At 24.4% G+C, this 19,831-nt stretch overlaps 1 protein-coding gene across 2 annotated transcripts in view; it reads right to left on the bottom strand.

Annotated features, from left to right (window-relative positions):
• The window catches only part of LOC126907795 (heparan sulfate glucosamine 3-O-sulfotransferase 5-like), a 19,448-nt gene extending 3,209 nt beyond the window's left edge, over nucleotides 1-16,239 (bottom strand). Inside the window, exons 1-4 of one of the 2 annotated variants that reach the window (XM_050689396.1) lie at nucleotides 16,205-16,239; nucleotides 15,769-15,975; nucleotides 11,470-11,699; nucleotides 2,005-2,220 (exon numbers count right to left, since the gene is read on the bottom strand). In XM_050689396.1, coding sequence (XP_050545353.1) covers nucleotides 2,005-2,220; nucleotides 11,470-11,685 — 432 coding nt within the window. In that variant the 5' untranslated portion in view covers nucleotides 11,686-11,699; nucleotides 15,769-15,975; nucleotides 16,205-16,239. Of the gene's footprint in view, nucleotides 1-2,004; nucleotides 2,221-11,469; nucleotides 11,700-13,308; nucleotides 13,423-15,768; nucleotides 15,976-16,204 lie in introns of those variants that run through there. The other variant, XM_050689398.1, reaches the window with a different exon arrangement.
• Nucleotides 16,240-19,831: the final 3,592 nt, after the last annotated feature.

Genomic DNA, 19,831 nt, shown 5'->3' with positions numbered 1-19,831 from the left:
AAAAAAAAAAAAAAATAGAAATTTTTTCAATTTTTTTTGTCGAATATCGTTTTCAAACCATGTACTTAAATTAAAGTTATAATTTTTAACTCTAAGAGTTCTATCGTTGCAACAATCAATTTTTCGGAAAAAACTAAATAATTCAGTTTAATAAAATAAAATAATATTTTAGTTAATACGTAAAAGTTTGAAGGATTTTATTTATTTGAGATTTTGAAATTTTTTTGATATTCACTATACTATTAATCATAATTTGAGACTCATAATTTAATTGATTTGATCAAAAACAACGGTATAATTTTGTATGCTTAACATCAATAATAATTGATAAAATGACTGAAAAATGAGCGTGTTACAATGTTTTATTAAAATATAAAAAAAGTTAGCATTGTTTTTGATACTATGGATGACTCAATTAAGTCAACATAAGCTATAATTTTATATAACTACAAAGTACAGTTGTTACTTGTTCATAATCATCAGTAGCTGTAACTGTTCAAAAAAAAACATGTTTACAGTAGAAAAAATTAATATTTTTTTATGATTAAAACTATTTGTTGAACCAAAATTATTATCTTAAATTTTATGTATCATAATAAGATTTAATTTTGTGGATATTAATTTGCATTCATATTATTTTCATACTTCAAGATGTACTTCAGTATATTGGCGTTTTCTAGGGGATTTGGGGAATAGAATCCCTTATGACTAAAAAAATTATAATAGGGTGACAACCCCAATGAATGAACATTGCCAGTGAACGAAAACTACTAATATTTTAACTAATAACATATCTAATTTGATTGTAATAAGTTGATATTAGTAGTTTTTATAATATAAAAACTATCAAAATTTAGTCTACTTGAATATCTTAATTTCTGGTATAACATCATAGATTGATTAAAGGCAATTTGAATCTCCCAAATATTACATTTTCAAACGGTACTGAACATGTGTGTTTATTCACCAGTGAAGTCATTCTGTAATTTATTTATTATCTTTATTATATTATGAAGGAGAATTATTTTTGAATAAGACTAAGAAAATTATGCATATACTCCTCCAAATCGCTAAGATTATTTTTATATGGTCCCTAGGCAATAAAAGAAAAGTTTAATAAAAATGAGTGACAATGTAATTATATAAATTTTCTATAACAACAATGAAATACTCTAGAAAGTGCGTGCCTAATATTTTGCGCTTATTATAATTTTGATGAATGTTGTGCGAAACTTTGACTTATAAGAGCACGTTAGCTAAAATTATATTTTGCTAACTGTAATAAATCAATAACACACGGTTATTCAAGTTATTATTTGTACAGAACTCTAATTTATTGATATAATTGTATAATTTATTTTTTTAATGATTGATGAAATGTTGTTTGACTGAAAAAGTATAATGTCGCGTCAACTTCAGTTGCATAAATATAATTCGTTAGCTTTGCGTTTTATCATGTTTTTGAAAATTTACAAACGAAATGTTTTTCTCTTTGATGTTTTAATCATGTACCTTTGAATCGAATAAAATATACTTAAATTATAATGAACACCATCAAACTATGAAAGGTATGCTTTTAATTATTTTTTAGGGAACTATAGAACGTGTATTTAAATTGGTTTATTTGAATAAGTAAAAACTTAAACGCTTTTATTAGAGTATCATAAAACAATTTCCAATTGCAAAAGACAACATATTGAAATAAATACACGAAATCGCGTGTCACTCGCAACAACCTCAATTATACATCATAGTACTTAATTCTATGTATTCTACTAACATATCACTGTGTCGTTGGCTCATTTGACATGCACAAAAGGCATTCGCTTCGATTCACATACTATCTATTTTAAATTACCGTGCAAGCTTCGTGGCACGTTCATACCAATATAATGCACAATGAATACATAGACTACGTTCTGTATAGCATAATAAAATGAGAGTAAATTTTTTTTTTTCATATTTCCTGCCATAAAATTATGTTTTATTTCTTCTTATATATACCTCGGAAGTAACAAAATAGCTTGGACTTTTTTCAATGGTGATTTGATTGGGGTATGAATAGGGCATGCGCTTGCGGTACCATTCCAAACCTTGGTTGTAGTTGTCGTCTCGGTCGAAGAAGTGCACTTCCCCATTGGCCTTTTGTACGGATTTGTGCATGAACAACATTTCTAACAATGCCCGAGTGCCTCCTTTCCGAACACCTATTATGATTGCCTGAAACACGAAAAAACATTAAGTGGACGTCATCAAATTTTGATTAAAATGACATTAAGAAAATAGTATCAAATTTTTTATATATATATTTTTTTTTAATAAAGTAATTAGTTTACCTAATTAGGATCTAGGATTAAGGAAACGTATCAATAAATTCGTTACTTTTAAGGAGAGCAAAATTAAACCTTTATTTTCTATTGTAGCTAGTTAAAAGATTGTATTTTTTCCTAAAAAAAAAAAAAATACTTTTTAAAATCGTTATGGATTTACCATTTTCGCATTAAAAAATATTTATATATTACTTGAAGTTGTCTAATAATCGAAAAATGCCAATTTTGCTTGTATGCACTTTTAATTTTACATCCTCGATATGAAATAAATCAACTAATATTAATCATATTTATATTAATTACTTAAATAACCCTAACTACTAGCTGTCTAGAAACGAAAGTACTTTTAAAAATATATCAATTAGATTGCATTTCTAAAAGTTCATCATGATATTAAGTTTTTATTTCAGATATAAAAAAAAAAAGTTTTTGTTACTATATCAAACAAAATGTGCGTCAATTTCACTTATACGCCACCAAATAAAATACTGATTGAACAAAAATACTTATACGTCATGTCCAATATAAACATATATACAAGTATAGTCAAGTAGTGTTACATTTCTTCATGATGTAGGTCAAAAGTCTTTTTCAGTATATTGTCATAGTTTACTTAACCTAAAAACGGTTGTTCGAACTTGTTTCAGTTAAAGTTTTAATATTTGAACAAATATATATACATATATTGTTCATGATTTTATTAAGTGAATACTATGAGGCATCTCAACCTGAAGGGAAATGTATGAAAAAAAGTGAAAAATTTAAAAATAAAAAGTAAAACTCTTTAAGCCAACAACATATTATTTATAGATTGATTTGATCAGATTTAATATATAACATATATATATACAAAGTTATTCATTTAACGTTTAACACTAAATTTCTCTTGAAATATTGCGAAATTTATTTCTGACAGTTTAATGTTATATATACTTTTCGAGTTTTTAGCTAAATTACATATTTTTTAGTTCATTCCTTATTCGTAATAAAAGTGGAAATTAAATGTTTATAAATTGTAACATACATATTAAAGTAACTTAAAAAAATAAGAAATAATACAATTAAGGAAATAACTAGTCAAGAAATACTTTTGACCACTTTCAATTGATCGATTTATTTAGATTTTAAAATATAAAAAAAAAATAACGTCATTAATGATCTTAAAGATAATAAATATTTAAAAGTAGTCTTAATATTTTGAATAGTTAACTTATTTTGAAACAAACTTATTATAATGAAAAACGCGAATTCCGTTGTATAATGATTTATATTTATTGAATGATACTATTTTGGAAACCTATCAAAGTAAAATGTTACTGTAATATAAAAACGATGTTTTATAATATACTAGCACAGATAAGATAATATTTATATTATCTGTGATACTATATTTAATATTACTTTTAGTATAAATTGCCAGTTGAAATTTGACAAATGTTTATTAATTTAGAAATAAATATCTGGTCATACAATTTGTTTAATCAAAGTGTTCAAAACGTACACGTATATAAATTATTGGCATAATTAAAATTTAATAAAACTTGTTATTTTTAACTTAATTAATGTATTTCTAAGCAAAGTTATAGTTTCTGTGGTATTGTTCAATGTTTATTTATTAATAGTTTTTATAAATATTTTCAACAATATATAAAAAATGAATTTAAAATAGCTCCGATCAATAAAATAAAGGTTATTTTTGTCTTTTGGTAGTGGGTGGGTAGCTAGGCTTTCATTACTCAAGCAAAAAGGGTATATTTTTAGTTCATTTTTTTATATATATGAAAGTATATTTGTAATTCATTTATAAGATGTCTAATTGATTTTCATTACAACAATAACTTTTTAAGGACAAATGTTTTGATTGAATGAATAATATTTGTTATAATAGTGTAGTAAACTGGGTGCTTAAAGTCCGATATGACTACGCAGATAAGTGTCTTCGGAAAGAGTCAAAATAATAATTATAATGTAATGATTACCTATGGAACACTAAGTAGTCGGTCAGATCCTTTTTTATATTATACAACTTTCATTAACAATCAAAAAGCATTTGATGCCATCGAATTGGTGGTAATTAATAAATATATTTACAATAATTTCAAGTATTTAAATTATTACATAAGGATGAACTAAAATCATTATCATAATTTATAAATATTTACTTAATAACATGGGTTCACGACAACATTATATTTTAACAAAATAAAATTTCTTAAATTTAAACATATTTACAATTTTTTATTTTCTTAAAGTTAGTTATTACGCATAAAAGAAATATCAATATATTTACGCATTGATACAAATGTATTTAAATTATTACTATCTTTTATTTTATTAATTGGTAAATTAAAACAATATTTACTGGTGTTTCAACTTAATATTATAAAATATTTGTATTGTACAAATCATCTTTTAACATATTCAATGTGACCACCCTGAGAAAGATTTCAAATGACCAAACATTATTTTCCAAAAAAGGTTTGACGATTATGCTGTATAGTTTTCAGAAAAAATTTATTATTAAATTCTTTGGTGTTTCTAATTAGAAAATTAAGATTATCAAAGCTTTTAAACATATTTTACAATATGATACGAAAAAATATTAGGTTGAAACTAATCCCAAGATGACGAATTACTAGTATGTTAACTTAACATATTTTGTCACTAAGAATATTATTATTAATTATTTATTTTACTTATAGATCATAATATTGTCTTTATGTGTTAAAAAAGTAATGAAAATTATACAATTGCACCACAATCGACCCTTTCAGTAGTTACGATGTAATCAATGTTTATGAAATATTTTAGTTATTATTATTATCTGTATAGAAAACTACCATCCTTTACAATTTATATCTTCAGTTTTAACAGCTTCGTTATCTACTTTAATATAAAATTTACATTATAACTTACTTTTAAACGTGCAAAGTTAATGTTTGTAATAGTAATTTATTTGCATAGAAAGTTAACCATTGTGTTGTTTGCAAAACAATAATATTTCTTGTTATATTTAAATGTTTTTCATCTTTCTTAATGATTATTTTATGACTGTCATTTATGTATACCAAACATTCAGATAAAATTAACCACAAATAAATGAGACAGTTATAAATAATACACTACGTTATCTTTTCTCATATGTCAGTTTATGTATATTTTTTAAACAAAATTTTAGCTTCGATACAAAGCTGAGATGGTATTGATTCATCATGACGTGATTTCTCATCATAATACTCAACTCTCACTGGTCCGATTCAGCTGATTAGTACGTTAAAAGAACCCAAATTAAATCTAGTTGAAGATATTGCTATCAAAAATTAAAAAAATACTTTTTTTATTAGTGAAAGTATTTAAAAAAAATTGTATTGTAAAAAACGGCGGATTTAATTTTTTTTTTTTTTTAAATTTAAAATTATTATAAATATAACCTTTTTTAAAAACGGTATAACAAATGAATTTTATTTTTTCTTTTGATGTGCCTTTTTTGAAAATCTTATTAAAAACGTAAGTATAGAAAAATTATAAAAGAGACTTCCCACAAATATTACAATTTTTTTTTAACTAAATTTTTAAAATGTTTTGGAACATCTGACCTATATAAAACTGGAGATTTCTAAATATACTATACAACTAAAAAATAAAAATCAAATTAAACGACCCTTTACTAGGTAAAATTAGTCAAAAACTCCAGTTTACATTAAAAATGTTGTTAACTTCTGAAATATTGATTCAAAATTTGTTAACGACAAGTCACATTTTTAATTGGATCATTTTTAACATTAAATAAAAAAATTAAGTTGGTATCTTTATAAAAAAATAAGAGATAGACTTTAAAATCATTTAACGATTTGTAAATCGAGAATCATATAATTCTACACATAACCAAAAAACAATTTTTAAAATTATTATTATTTTAGGAGAAATTTAGTGGTTAACCATTAATTAAACATTCTATATATATATACAGATATCATATATATACAGGATCTAACAATAACGTATCCATATAAGTTTTTGCAGGAAGCTATTGAGAAGATGTCGTGCGAAAAGTAGTCGACACTTATCTTGCCTACCTACCTTTGCGTGCTTTGATGTAATTTTTAAACTTCAAAACTTTATGTATATGTATGCTAAGAATTTTGTTTTAAATTTCTCACTTAAATACTCTAAAAATATTACTAGTTAATACTTATTAATTCATAAGAGACCCATTTATTTTACAATAGTTTTGGTTACAAAGTCTTATAAACGTTTTTATCATTTAACCCTATAGTTGGTAAAAGATGATGAAAATGACATATTTCAGAAAAAATCATATTTTATAGAAAATAAAAGAGACGATTGAAAATATTTGTAGTTTTAAGTTGATATAGAAGTAGTTTTGGTGCAAAATTCAGATTTGAAATCCATTCACAGAAGTCAGGAAAAATTGTAAAACGTCGAACTCACCATCATACTCTCTCTTATTTTATGATGTTTACAGCAAGACGATGGCGTCCTGATGAATACTGTGATCATCTCTCGTATCCATATTATTATTTCACTTAATTATTAATAAATCTTGTTATTCGATTACATTACACTTTAATTAGTATGACCCTTGGTTGTTCCTCTATGAAGATACAAATACTTTCGTTGCTCAAGGTAGATATAGTCTAGTCAGCTATCTTATTATGATTGGAATTTGATGTTCTTACACAAAAGTGTCGTATCCGTACTAAATGATTTAAAAAAAGAAAAACGAACCATTCATCATGAGTGTAATATGAAATTGTTTAATTTTTTTTTTCAAGTCATTTTTATGCACATTCGTATCAATGCCTTCTATGATGTTCATTAATGTCAGATATTAATTTTCACCACGCAGGATGCCGACTGTGCTGAAATTTTTTTTTTAGCTTCAATGTAATGTTAAAAAGAAATTATTTTTACTTAAATGTGATAATTTATCAATTAATTTTTTTTCGTATCTGTCACTTCTTTTTCTTAGATCTCACAGGACCGATTTTTTTTCAAAGATACGCTATAAATAAAAAGTAGTAAGATATTTAGCACCATGACTATTTTTTCCATAACATACAGATAAGAATTCTTCTAAGTTGCGCACCCCACTTGTATATAACTAAAAATTATAATAAATCAGAAAGTAATGATTCAATACTAGTTATCGTTCTGTTGAAATTTTATTTAGACTATTCTCCATTTGATAAACAAAAAAAAAAAAAAAAAAAGGATTCCCATTTAACGTTCGAAAAATACCCCTAAAATTTACCCTTATAAATAATTTTCTCTTACAGAAAACTTGATATTTATAATATTTTATAAAGTTAAATTAAATTTTAATGAAAAAAATTATTATTTCATGAAAAAAGGGGAAAGTTAGTATATTGCAATCTATACCATAATACATGAAGAAAAGTTCAACACAAGTATACTTAAATGAAAAATATTTTTTTGTTGTTATTTCCTACGACTTTTGACTTTAGATACTTCATTATTTTATAGGTACTTTGATAAAAACAAAAAAAACCTTTATAACGATCGAATTAAACTTTAGAGTAGCTGTATTCTGAGAAATTACATTATCAGCTACTGTAATAATACAAATCATAACCCTACACGCAAGCGGAAAAGTATAGAATAATAGTGTTGCTTAATGAGCTATTCCAGCGGAAAATACAGGAAGTAATAACAATTTAATGTTGAGCCGAAATCCTCAAATAAACAGGAGTGTTATGACTGATTACTAGTATTAAGAAGGGTCCTATTTCTTTAAAGTTGTTTTATATTTTAAATTATGATGAAATAATTTATTCACTGTTGTGAAAGTAAAAGAAAATATTTAAACTTCATGAACAAAAAAAGTAATAAATTTTATTTTAAATGAACAAGTTTCATACACTATATATATATTAAATTTTAGTAATACAAAAGGTTAAATGAATTTATTCACTATGCAGTCCAAAAAATGATAGTAATAGACTATGTTTCGAGACTTGTAAATGAGAAAATATAGTTAAATTGTATAAAAATTAAATTTTGTTAAGTTTTTCCGTTTAAACAAACTCTATAAGCACTTAATAAAATGTCTGTAGTATTATTTTTGGGCGAAGTCTGTTATTTAATATGTTAATAATAGAAGTAGGTAACTGAAGTTGATTAAAGAAAAACATTCTAAGCCATGCAGTGTTGAAAATATAGTATACTGCCTTTATACAGTGTATTTATATTTATAAAACGCCAAAAAGTTGTTTCATTTAGGTATACAATAATTATAGTTTATTAAACTTATATGAAAATTCTGTAAAATTATTTAAGTTCGATTAAAAAATATTACTATCTAATTTTATTGTATAATTTTAGAGTTGATGTTGTTTTAGTTAGGTTCAAGTATTTCTATTCTGTTAAGTTTTTGTCCATGGATAAATTTGATTATACATTTTCATTAAATTATTAATTATTTGGGATATTCAGTGATATGTATTTGAACATCGTTATCGTTTTAATTCTTTAAATGTTTTATCGATATTTTATATAATTTGCATTACACAAGTCGGTACTGAACTAATAAATTAACTATGAAAAATAAAACCACAAAAAGACAGATATGAAATTAAGAATGAAAAATTTTATGGGACACATATACTTTGTTTTATGACTAATAAATATAAAATATTCTAAGAAAAATATTATCCGCTAAAATTAATTGTTTATATACATCGTAAATATAAAAAGTAAGTCGTAGGTACGATTTAGTTCTATTATAAAAACTATCTACCCGACATAGTTGTTCAAGGTCATGAAAAAAAAACAATAACATATATTAATGACACATAAGATTAACTATCTTCATTGAGCTGACTGTATACTTATGTATTGTAATATTTTATACACATGACACCGGTGCCATTAACTATTTAGGGTTTACATCAATAGATTCAAGAATTCGAGTAATGTTGATGTTCAAAATAGACGATTCAGAATCAACACAAAATCTAATGTAATATCAATATCGATAATATTGCGATATTTCAATACAATATCGATATTGAAATTTTATCAAAAAACTGCAGATATCTATATTTGACAGTAATTTTCGGTCTCTATTAATTATTATTTAGCTATACTGCTAATTATAAAGACAATTTTGTACAGTTTGTTTGTTTTTATATTGTTGCTCGTGGTAACGTAAAAATATTGCAAACATACTTATCGACAGATATTATTTAAAAATGTTTAATGGTAATTCATCAAAAATTTCAAGTGTTACAGTAAAATGCGTATTTGAGTACCATAAATTAACAATTGACACGCTATAATTAGTAATGTAATATTACCGAATAATCTATTTGGAGAATATTCTCGGAAACGATCAAGAGAAAAACATCAACAGATGACAAAATTTATTTAACTTGTTTTTATTATATTTTACATTATTGTAAAATAAATTAGTCAACATGTAAAAAATTAAAAACTTCAAAATTTATCTTTTTAGCTTTAAATATTTCGATTAAAGTAAGGAGATAGTCGAATAAAAGTTAAGCAATCATCCAATTTTATGTTTTTGAATTTACAAACACTATAGAATTATATTTAGAAGTAATAAATTTAATACTTGACGGTCTAAATGAGCCAAATATATTATAGTTTTATAGAATTTTTTTTAGGAGAGTTATCATTTTTAGTCTTTGAAATACAAATAAAACATTGAGAAGCAATATAAATACAAGATACATTAATAATCGATAGTTATGCAAAAACATTGAGAAAAATAGATATACAAAAAATCATAAAAATGCAATAACATTAGAAGTCATTGGATCATTTTTTGGTTCAAATATTTAAAAAAAATTTTTGATAACTTTGATATTATATGAATATCAACCATGTGAAATATGGTTATTTTTCATTAAAATTTTTCTATAATTAGTTATTACTTCAAATAGTTTTGAGTTTGATTAAATACTCTTATTATTTAATTTTGTCTTTTTTAATAATATATCTCTTGTAATAATACACAGAAGACTATACATAAGAATATGACTATTATTCCTTATATTTTTCAATTAAATCATAATCTATAGCCCATAAAATACAGAGTGTCCATCATGTTTTGATATCTTTAAAAATTTTGATCCATAAAATTTATTGTGTTACTTTTTTATTTGAAAAATATTATTTATCTTTCTCGTATTAAAGGCTAATATAAAGGATATGTTTTAATATAGTGCAATACTATAAAAATTGTTTAAAAAACAAAATATATGCTGAATAAAATGTTATGAAGAATGTTAAAACTTGTGTGACATTTTTTATGTTCATCCTATTTATAAACTTATACTTTTAGAAAATTCTATAAATGAAAGTTACATTTTATCTAGAAATTAATTATTAGAAGCCGTTATGGTAACTTAAGAGAAAATATTTATTATAAAATTTGGTGTGGGACACAACCTATTAGATTTGCGATTCGATTTACCTATTGTTCTAAGAAAAAAAATGATAAAGTTATTATGTCATAATAAAAACTGGTTACTTTAAGTTATTGTTAAAAATATTTCAGAACCGTTTTAACTGTTATAATCAGTACGCTTTAAAACATAAATTGTACAGTAGAAACTATTATGAAAATTTTGCTCAATTTAGAATATTTTTTATTATATATAAAATAATTATTTAAAAATGAGTAAAGAATGACGGGTGAATTTAATAAATACAAGAAACCATTAATAATCTTTCATGTAAAAGTCCTTCAATTCTTTTATTTGCTTACCCAAAGTTCATAAACTTCTCAAGATAGAAAATGCAAAAATACACTTGAAACTTGTATAAATTTAAATTTCACAAGTTAAATCTTTAGGCGTACTTAAAAATCAACCATAATTCTATATAATCTACAGCTGTCTTTGTCTCCGATTATGTACTTACCTTTTAAAAGAACTTAAAAGAGTCACAATGTGATAACATAATACTTAATTCTTTGATTAAAATTCAAAAAGTACTTAAGTGAAGTTTTGAAACTAATTTGTATACTTTTTAATAATTTTGTTTTGAAATGCATTATGAACACATATATCGTAAGGGAAGTTAAAAATATAACCTACGTGTCGTATTTATAAAACATTATAAAACTTACCTGAGGCAATCTCCTGGTAGTTTTCTGAAACTTTAGCCTTTGATACATTCTGTAGTCCGGTAGTGTGGAAGTATCCTCGCCGACGACAGGGTCGTCCAAAGTTGATAATCCTCCATTTGGACCTCTGTAAATATGTAAGCTCCCTAGAAGGAACAGTACAATTGCACAAAGTACCAACTGGGACCATTGAACATTCGGAATACACCATCTTCGCATTACGAATTACACATCTAAGGGTATTAGTATAGGGTTTTATTAGAAATATCTAATCATTATTTTCAAAGTAGAAAATTTATTTTTATGAATTAAAAACATTTAGAAAAAATTGTTTAAGGTATACTCTTTAGTTTTTAATGAATTGAATAAGATATGATCACATTTAAAAGATATATTGGCGATAAATACATTTTTTGTTAAATAATCACATAAATTATTATTCCTACAAAAAATTTTTTTGATTAAATTTTTTCGTTGTACTTTGATTATCTAATTACGTTTTATTAATATTATGTCACATGAAGATTGATTAATTTGGAAATATGTGTTGTTATATTGCACAATAAATCTATTTTTATACAAATTATAATGTAAATTTCCTAGAGTTGTTTGCGTAAAACATAAACAAATACTTTTATTCCCTAAATAAGAAATACTTAAATAGAGAGTAAAAAACATTTTAATAAATTGAAAAATATGATAAGTTTAAAGCTCTACGTAATAAGTCAATAAGTCACAACAGAATGTAACTTTAATTTTTTGTGTTAAACTTGAAATTTTATTTTGGTTTCATTTTTATTTTATGAAAATGTTTATATATTCATAATTAATACAGTTTTGAAAGTTATTCGCATGTAAAATCATTTTGCATTAAATTGCTGTTATTAATATAATTGTATTCTACTACGTTGTACTACACGTTTGTATACAACTTCTATTTGTTGTAAAAACAACTGACGCGGATTAGCATGCAGAGGTAATGACCTAATTCAGCTGTCCACGACCTACACCCTTGGGGTATGATATGACTTCATCTAATTAAGAAAAAATTCTCCTTGTAATTTATATATATTTTTTATTTTTACAACTTAAAATGAAATTTTTTTTTCAGGTAGTATATTAAAATATTAAGACAATATTATAATTATTTTGAATGGATACCTTTTATTAATTTCAATTTTACCCGAACGAATTAATAAGAGAAATTCATTTAAATTATGATCTTTATTATTATAATTATTTGGCTAGGTGTGATGTTAGCCAATCAATTATGTTGTTAAAATCACAGCGAGGTAATAGATTATTTTGCTAAAATTTGTAATTTTATACAAATTAAATTCTTGAATGTAACTTAATGTTTGGTCAAACGAGTATTTTTTATTAAAAAATTATAAATCATGATTGAGTATTTTTACTTAAATTTAAGAGAAATAAACTAGTAGACTTAATCAATAACAGTAATCAATGAAGCTATGTCAAAGTTATGAATTTTATTTAGATTGAAATATTACTTCTTTTATAATGTCGACTTGTATTAAAATATTTTAATAAAACTTTGTGTAAAATAATAAACTCATTTAATCAAACGGCGGGTACAATAGGCAATATCGGTACGCGCCAGTATTACGAGCTGCACAGTGTAGTATTTTTATTGTGAATGCGACGGCGCTCGCTCTACAAAATTGACCGCCGCCAATGTTATCAACTATGCGTTTTAAACTTATCACTCGAATGATGCGTAATGGTGTTATCAAACGTGATCGTTAAACTAACAAAGACGTCCAAGTGCACAAAAAACTAACGTGACGTGATGAAACCACGTAAAGAAAACATTATATTTACCTGGCGCATAATTCCGTTCGGCGCAATCATTGCCGTCGGCGGTGGCTGCGGAATAAGGGGAGGGCGGGGAGGGTGACTATGGCGGTAACACAAGACTCGGCCGGGCGAGCCGATTGAACGTACTGAACATTCGTCGCCGGGGCCAACGGGCATCGCGCGCATAACGCCAACTACCGGCGGCGTCGGATGCCACCGTTGTTGATTTTCGCCAGCACAAAATATGTATATATTTGTGTAAATAAGAAAACACCAATTGCGCCAACACTCTGGAAACGTATTCGCTTAAATTATTTTTTTATTTCGTTCCGATTACTTGATTACAATTGAATTTAGTTTACTTTTCGTTATTCGCATTGAATACCTTAGCGATTTTTATTTTATTTTAATTCTTCCCGAGTATTTAACCCAATGGCGTATACAAGTTTTTGTAAACACGTTCATTTTGACATAAACAGTTAGGGTAGAAAACTTATATTTTTAAGACGAAAAGTTTTTTTCGCGTGTTATTTTAAGAGTAAGTTTTTTAAACTTGGCCATAACAATAATGAAATCCAGTAACCGTATGCGTGATTTAAGTTTATTTGACCTGCTTTTTGCACTAGACGACCTTGCAATCAAGACGTCAATAAACACATTTTTTCTCTTCATTGTAAACAATTTTTTGATATGTTCTACGTTCATAAGGAGAACCGTCAACATGGGCCATTAATTATTCGCAAAATAAAAATATATATATATAAATAAATGTTTAAATATAATAGTTTTTTTTTAGTTACAGATATTTTACTATCTATCAGTTATTAATTACTTTTATCATCATCCCTTATAACTTATTGGAGTGTTAACATTATTTTTTTCAATGGTAACATATATATTCAATTAGTTTATAAAATAAGATATGATCTAATTAAGAAAATGATGGGTTAATAACGACTTTTGGACCATGAATGCTTTTCACATTTTTATACATGAGTAGGAGAAAAAGAGTGCTTAGAAATTTTTAGTGATATAATAGACTCTCAACCGGTCTATATTTTATAATGGTAACAAGTTAATTTTTCCTGTAATTGAGTGGCTTACGATAAACTAAAAACACAATGTAAAATTAAAAAAATTCGCTACTAAAATCTAAGCAAACAATTAATGATATAATTATATAATTATTTGCTTATTTAGAGTTTATTTTGTTACAATTAATCGTAATAAAATTGACGATTCTATTGATAACCGATGATGGGATCACCAATTTTCAAAAAAGTTGTATGAATATAATCCAAATTGAATATATAGTTAAACTTAGTTTGAATTTTTTTTCAATTTAATCTGCATTTGTAAAGCTTTATGAAGATATATATCTTTATGAGGATGCTTAGAAATTAGAAAGTTTGAATTTGATATTTTATCAATTTATAAGAGTATAGAATAAGATTTTAATTGTTCACTCATTAAAAATTGTCTAGAATTTTACTATACTATTTAACACATATATAATTAATATTCACTTATTAATATATTTTCAGAAATTTATTAATAAATTATGTAACACATCAATGTTATTTTATATTGCATAGATATTTAGTGAGTTATAGCCAAACAATAACCATGCATACGTTTATTATGAAATTTCTTTTTTTAAAACAATCATAATACATGTTAGAGATGGATTTTTGATGGGAGAAAGGAGTTTAGAAGTTTGTCTTCTCCCAGGTATCGATATTACGATGTATTACGCTTAATAGATTTGTATAGAATAGTATGTTATATCTGAAAGTGAATATGAATAATTTAATTAAATGAAGTATTTTATGTAATCATTAAAGTATTTTTATTTAAATTACAATGAATTATGATACTGACATTAATTTAACGGTCTATTCAAAGAAACTTTGCGATTACAATCGTATTAAACATTAAATAGCAAATAATCGAAATAGCAGTTTAGCTTGAATTTTCGTAGAGAGACATGCATTATACTTTGAAATGATAGTTCTGATTCGTCACGGTGTCCGTTATGGATGACGGTTAGTTTTGCCGTAAGAGTGCGCTTTTGTGGGTATTTCCTACTTGATACAAATGTATAGTAGAGACAACGGTGTATCGCAATCGATACGGTGAACATAGTAAGGGACGATGTGACGTCACAAAATCTCAAGGGGTACTATTTCCCGCTAAAATAATAGCGTATGCCTGACAACAAATCGTTTTCACGCACCAACACTACTCAATATTTATGGNTTATGCCTGACAACGAATCGTTTTCACGCACCAACACTACTCAATATTTATGGCATAGCGCACATCGATGACATGGCGTTAATTTTATTATATTTTTCTAATTTTAAGATAATGCCTTTAATTAGATATTATTGAATTTCTTCATTTACCGACCGCTAATAAAATACATTATTATATGAACTGTTATTTAGATGCAGTAATTAATTATAATATTAATAATAATACTTTTTTGACACGTGAAGTTTCCACGACACAAGTTATTTTTAATTTGTTAATGCGGAAGCTGATATCTTTCTACAACATTTTGTATTCGTCTATCATTTCTTCAATTCGTTTTACATCACGAGGGCTACTATTTTTCATTAATTGAAGACCTAACGTATTTGCTTTTTCTAAAAGTTCTCCGTACTTATGTAATTCTGCCTCTAGCATCTACACAAAAATAATTATATGACAAAAATGTCTTTAATATATCATAGTAATTATGGAATTTTGTTTCATAATATTTTTTAAGAATATTAAGATTTATGCAAAAAAATAAATAATTTTTATATTTTAAATTGTCGTAATATTTTGACGTATTTTTAAAGAGTATCATTTTAGTAGGAGTAACTGAATCAAATAGGAAACAGACACAAACATTAAAAAAAAAACATTATACCAAAATTAATATGTTCTCAGCTTCGCATTGAAGCTAATGCAAAGTAATCTAGCGCACCTGCAAAAATAGGTATACAGTGAAATAGTAATTCTTTAAGTATAATTTAGTGGCTAGATAAATATTATAAAGGTTTTTTCCTTAACTTTTACTTAAAAACCATAATGTTTTTAAATTAAAAGTGTAAAGAAAAAACAGATAATGGGATAAAAGATTAATAATAATAATATATAAAACGTAATACGTAATAAGTAATGAGTGCTAAATAAGCTCAGTACTAAATTAAAATACAAGTGCGTATGTTTGCATTAAGTTTAATATTGATTGTAACATGAATTTTTTATCATATTTATATTTTAACTTAAGTTAAAATGTTTTTTTTTTTTAAATAGGTCGTTGATATGTCATAAACTTATTGTTGACTAAAAAAATTTATACGTGTGTATTTTAACATAAAAACATATTAAATGATATTGAATTCTAATTTTCATTAAAATTAAGATATAAAAAAATCGCTATCTAATAAAATAAAAATATCTAATAAAAATGATCTAATTACATGTAAATGAATATTTTTAGGTATAATTTAATGGGTAGTAAAACGAAAACTATAATCGTATAAACATGTAGGAGAGTACAAGAGAAGTTGATCTTGTAATAATATAAAAATGCGGTTGTAATATGGGGTTTGTTAAATGTTAATTAAAGTTTGGAGATTTGATCAATAATTGAGCAACAAGGTTATATGGGGGTTGTATAGTCTGAGGGTGTGGAGCAATAAAGACAAGTAGATATAAAAAGAAATAATTAAGGTTCTTTTTATAGAGATATTATAAATAACCCAAGTGGTAAGTACCCGTAATAATACAAATAAATAACCAGTAAACATTTAATTATTGAACTGAGTAAAATTCAAAAGGTGTAAATCATAGTTAATATGTTGAAACGTGTTACTATATTATAGAATTTCAAATGAAAATACATTGATATAGACCTAAGTAAATTAGTTTCAATGATTTACTATAACAGAAAAACCAATCAAAAATGTATTAAAAAAATCTACTTAATTATACGCATTATTAAATTTATTATAATTGTATAAATCCATTGTTAAAATCAGGTTAAACTAAAAATAATTTTTTTTTAAAAAGATTTATATAGTTACAATTAACCAAAAATTTTGGAATATTATAGACTGGTAGTAACACACACGAATAAAGTTAAAAGATTAATAAATTACGAAATAATTTTATTTGATTTTCTAGTTGTATGACATTTTGTGTAAACTTCCAATCAATTTTGAGCGTGATGATTGTAATATTATAATAGAGAAATGTGATACAAAAAATGTTGCAAATTAATTATTGATAAATTACGAGGAGAGTTCTGTTAGATATTTATGTACAATTTTGAGTTGATATTTTAAAGTTAATATTAAAAATATATAATACGTCTATTATAATTTTGCCTGCATAATCCAATAAATATATACATAATAGTTATATATAAAATAATAATAATAATTTTATTTTCCGATTTATAGTATCCTTGATAAAATAAACATAAATGTTATATGCATAAATAATTATCAGTAAAAATTTTCAGAGTGATTAAACTTTTTAATTTTAAGTGACAGTTGTTTTTGTTTGATATAATCATTTAATCAAAAAAAAAAAAATTATAAAAATATTTTTTATTTTTAATTTATTAGTTTAATTGTATCTTTTTGAATATTAAAGTCAGTATCTTGAAATTTGTTTAATTTTGCAATAATTTTAGAAATGGTAATTTTTTAATAAATTTTAAGTTTACATGAAAATAGAATGTCTAAAGTTTATTTAATATATTTTTAAAATTGCCTACAAATCGTTTATGCCATTAATATTTTGTAAAAAAAAATAGTGTATTCATGTTATTGAAAAATATGATAATGTATTATTTATAATCAGCATAATATTGGAAATAATTAAGCTACAATATTATTTTATACAACACGTACTAAGTATGCCATAAAATAAACAGTGTGCTAATAATGAGCTTAGAAAAATAGTATATCATAATGTTATTTTTATTATTTTTGTAAATAGTTTATAATTATTTTACGAATTCGTGATGATAATAAAATATAATTTGCTTACTCCATTATTTCTTCTCTACATATTTCTTTTTGCACGAAACTGTACAAAAAAAAAAAAAAAATGTGCTCCTAGAAATATAATTACAAAAGTGACATAGCTACCTAATAAACCTTAGTCATCATTGATTCCATCTTTACATATATAAAAACAATACTTTCAATCGTGACAATTGTGCAAATTATAATCCAAAGATCCTTTTAAATATTGTTTTGTGAATGTTTTTTTTTTTTGTGTAAACAATAAACTAATTAATATTTATATTCTTATAAGCATTAGAATTTTAGAACATATTAATGGCAACATAGGAAGGGATGGGGTTAGCTAACATCTTTAAGCTTTATTTGAATTTCTCTAAAAATTATTCTTCATAAAAACTTCAAATTTGGCAGAAATACTTCGTGATATTTTAAAGTCAATAATTGTTAAAAAAAATTAAAGTATAAAAATACTTATAAGGGAAATCTACCTTATGGTTCCCGAAGGTATGCTCTACGATAATTATTAAGTTTTATTTTTTTCCGGGACTGAGGTAGTTCAATAAATTATAAGCAAATTGTTTTAAATATAGGTGTTCGAAATTTGTTTTCTCAGAAGTAAATGAAAATTTTAAATTTTAACAAAGAGAAAAAATATTTGATTTTAAAAACTGCAATAATATATAGTTAAACAATTTATTTTTTCGATCTTTCAGGATTCAAAATTCTTTAAATTTAATTTTATTAATTGATGACCTTTATTTTTATTTTGATAATATAATTTAAAAACAAATTACAATTAATTATGTTTTTATATTTTTTTAATCCTATCAACCGTTTGCGTTTAAAATGATTAAAGGTGTTTAACCTTGAAGAAATTAATAAATAATATTTAACTATATATTATTTCATATTATTGCAGACTTTTAAATTTAATATTTTTTCTCTTAACTAAAATTAAACATTTTTTTTAATATCTGAGAAAATGAGTGTCCCATTAAATTTCGATCACTTGTGTAAAATAATTAAACATCAAATATACAAACTGATAAATTGTGATTAATTTATCATGACCATTTAATTCATCAAAATATAAAAATAATATTGTGAATTGTGTTTTGGTTTCTTTTAGGTACATCTTTTTTAATTTATCAATCATTATTTAATTTTTTTTGCCAGGACATTATTTTGTTAAATTTTAGTAAACTCCCTACCTGTAAAAATGTTATCAGCTCCATTCTTTCCAAAATTTTACTGTATTTTATTGAAGCACTCTGTTGTTTACAAAAATAAAAAATATTTAAATAGCCATGTAGTATAAATTAATAATAAATAATATTGTAAATTAGGGTAAAATTATTTAAACAAATATTAAAATAATTATTGATGGTTTAAGTTAAGAAAGTGTATTAAGTCTGTTAAAAAAGTATTTAACTATTTTATTTTATTTTTCCAAGCACCGGCTTATTTTGTGGACCTACTTAGAACTGACGTTAGGCATTACTTCAGGGTAAAAT

This window comes from Daktulosphaira vitifoliae, unplaced genomic scaffold (genome assembly GCF_025091365.1).
Source record: "Daktulosphaira vitifoliae isolate Bord-2020 unplaced genomic scaffold, ASM2509136v1 Scaffold_5, whole genome shotgun sequence".
NCBI classification, from domain to species: domain Eukaryota; kingdom Metazoa; phylum Arthropoda; class Insecta; order Hemiptera; family Phylloxeridae; genus Daktulosphaira; species Daktulosphaira vitifoliae.
Note: the sequence above shows the minus strand (reverse complement) of the source record. Positions and strands in the feature narration are given on the sequence as shown.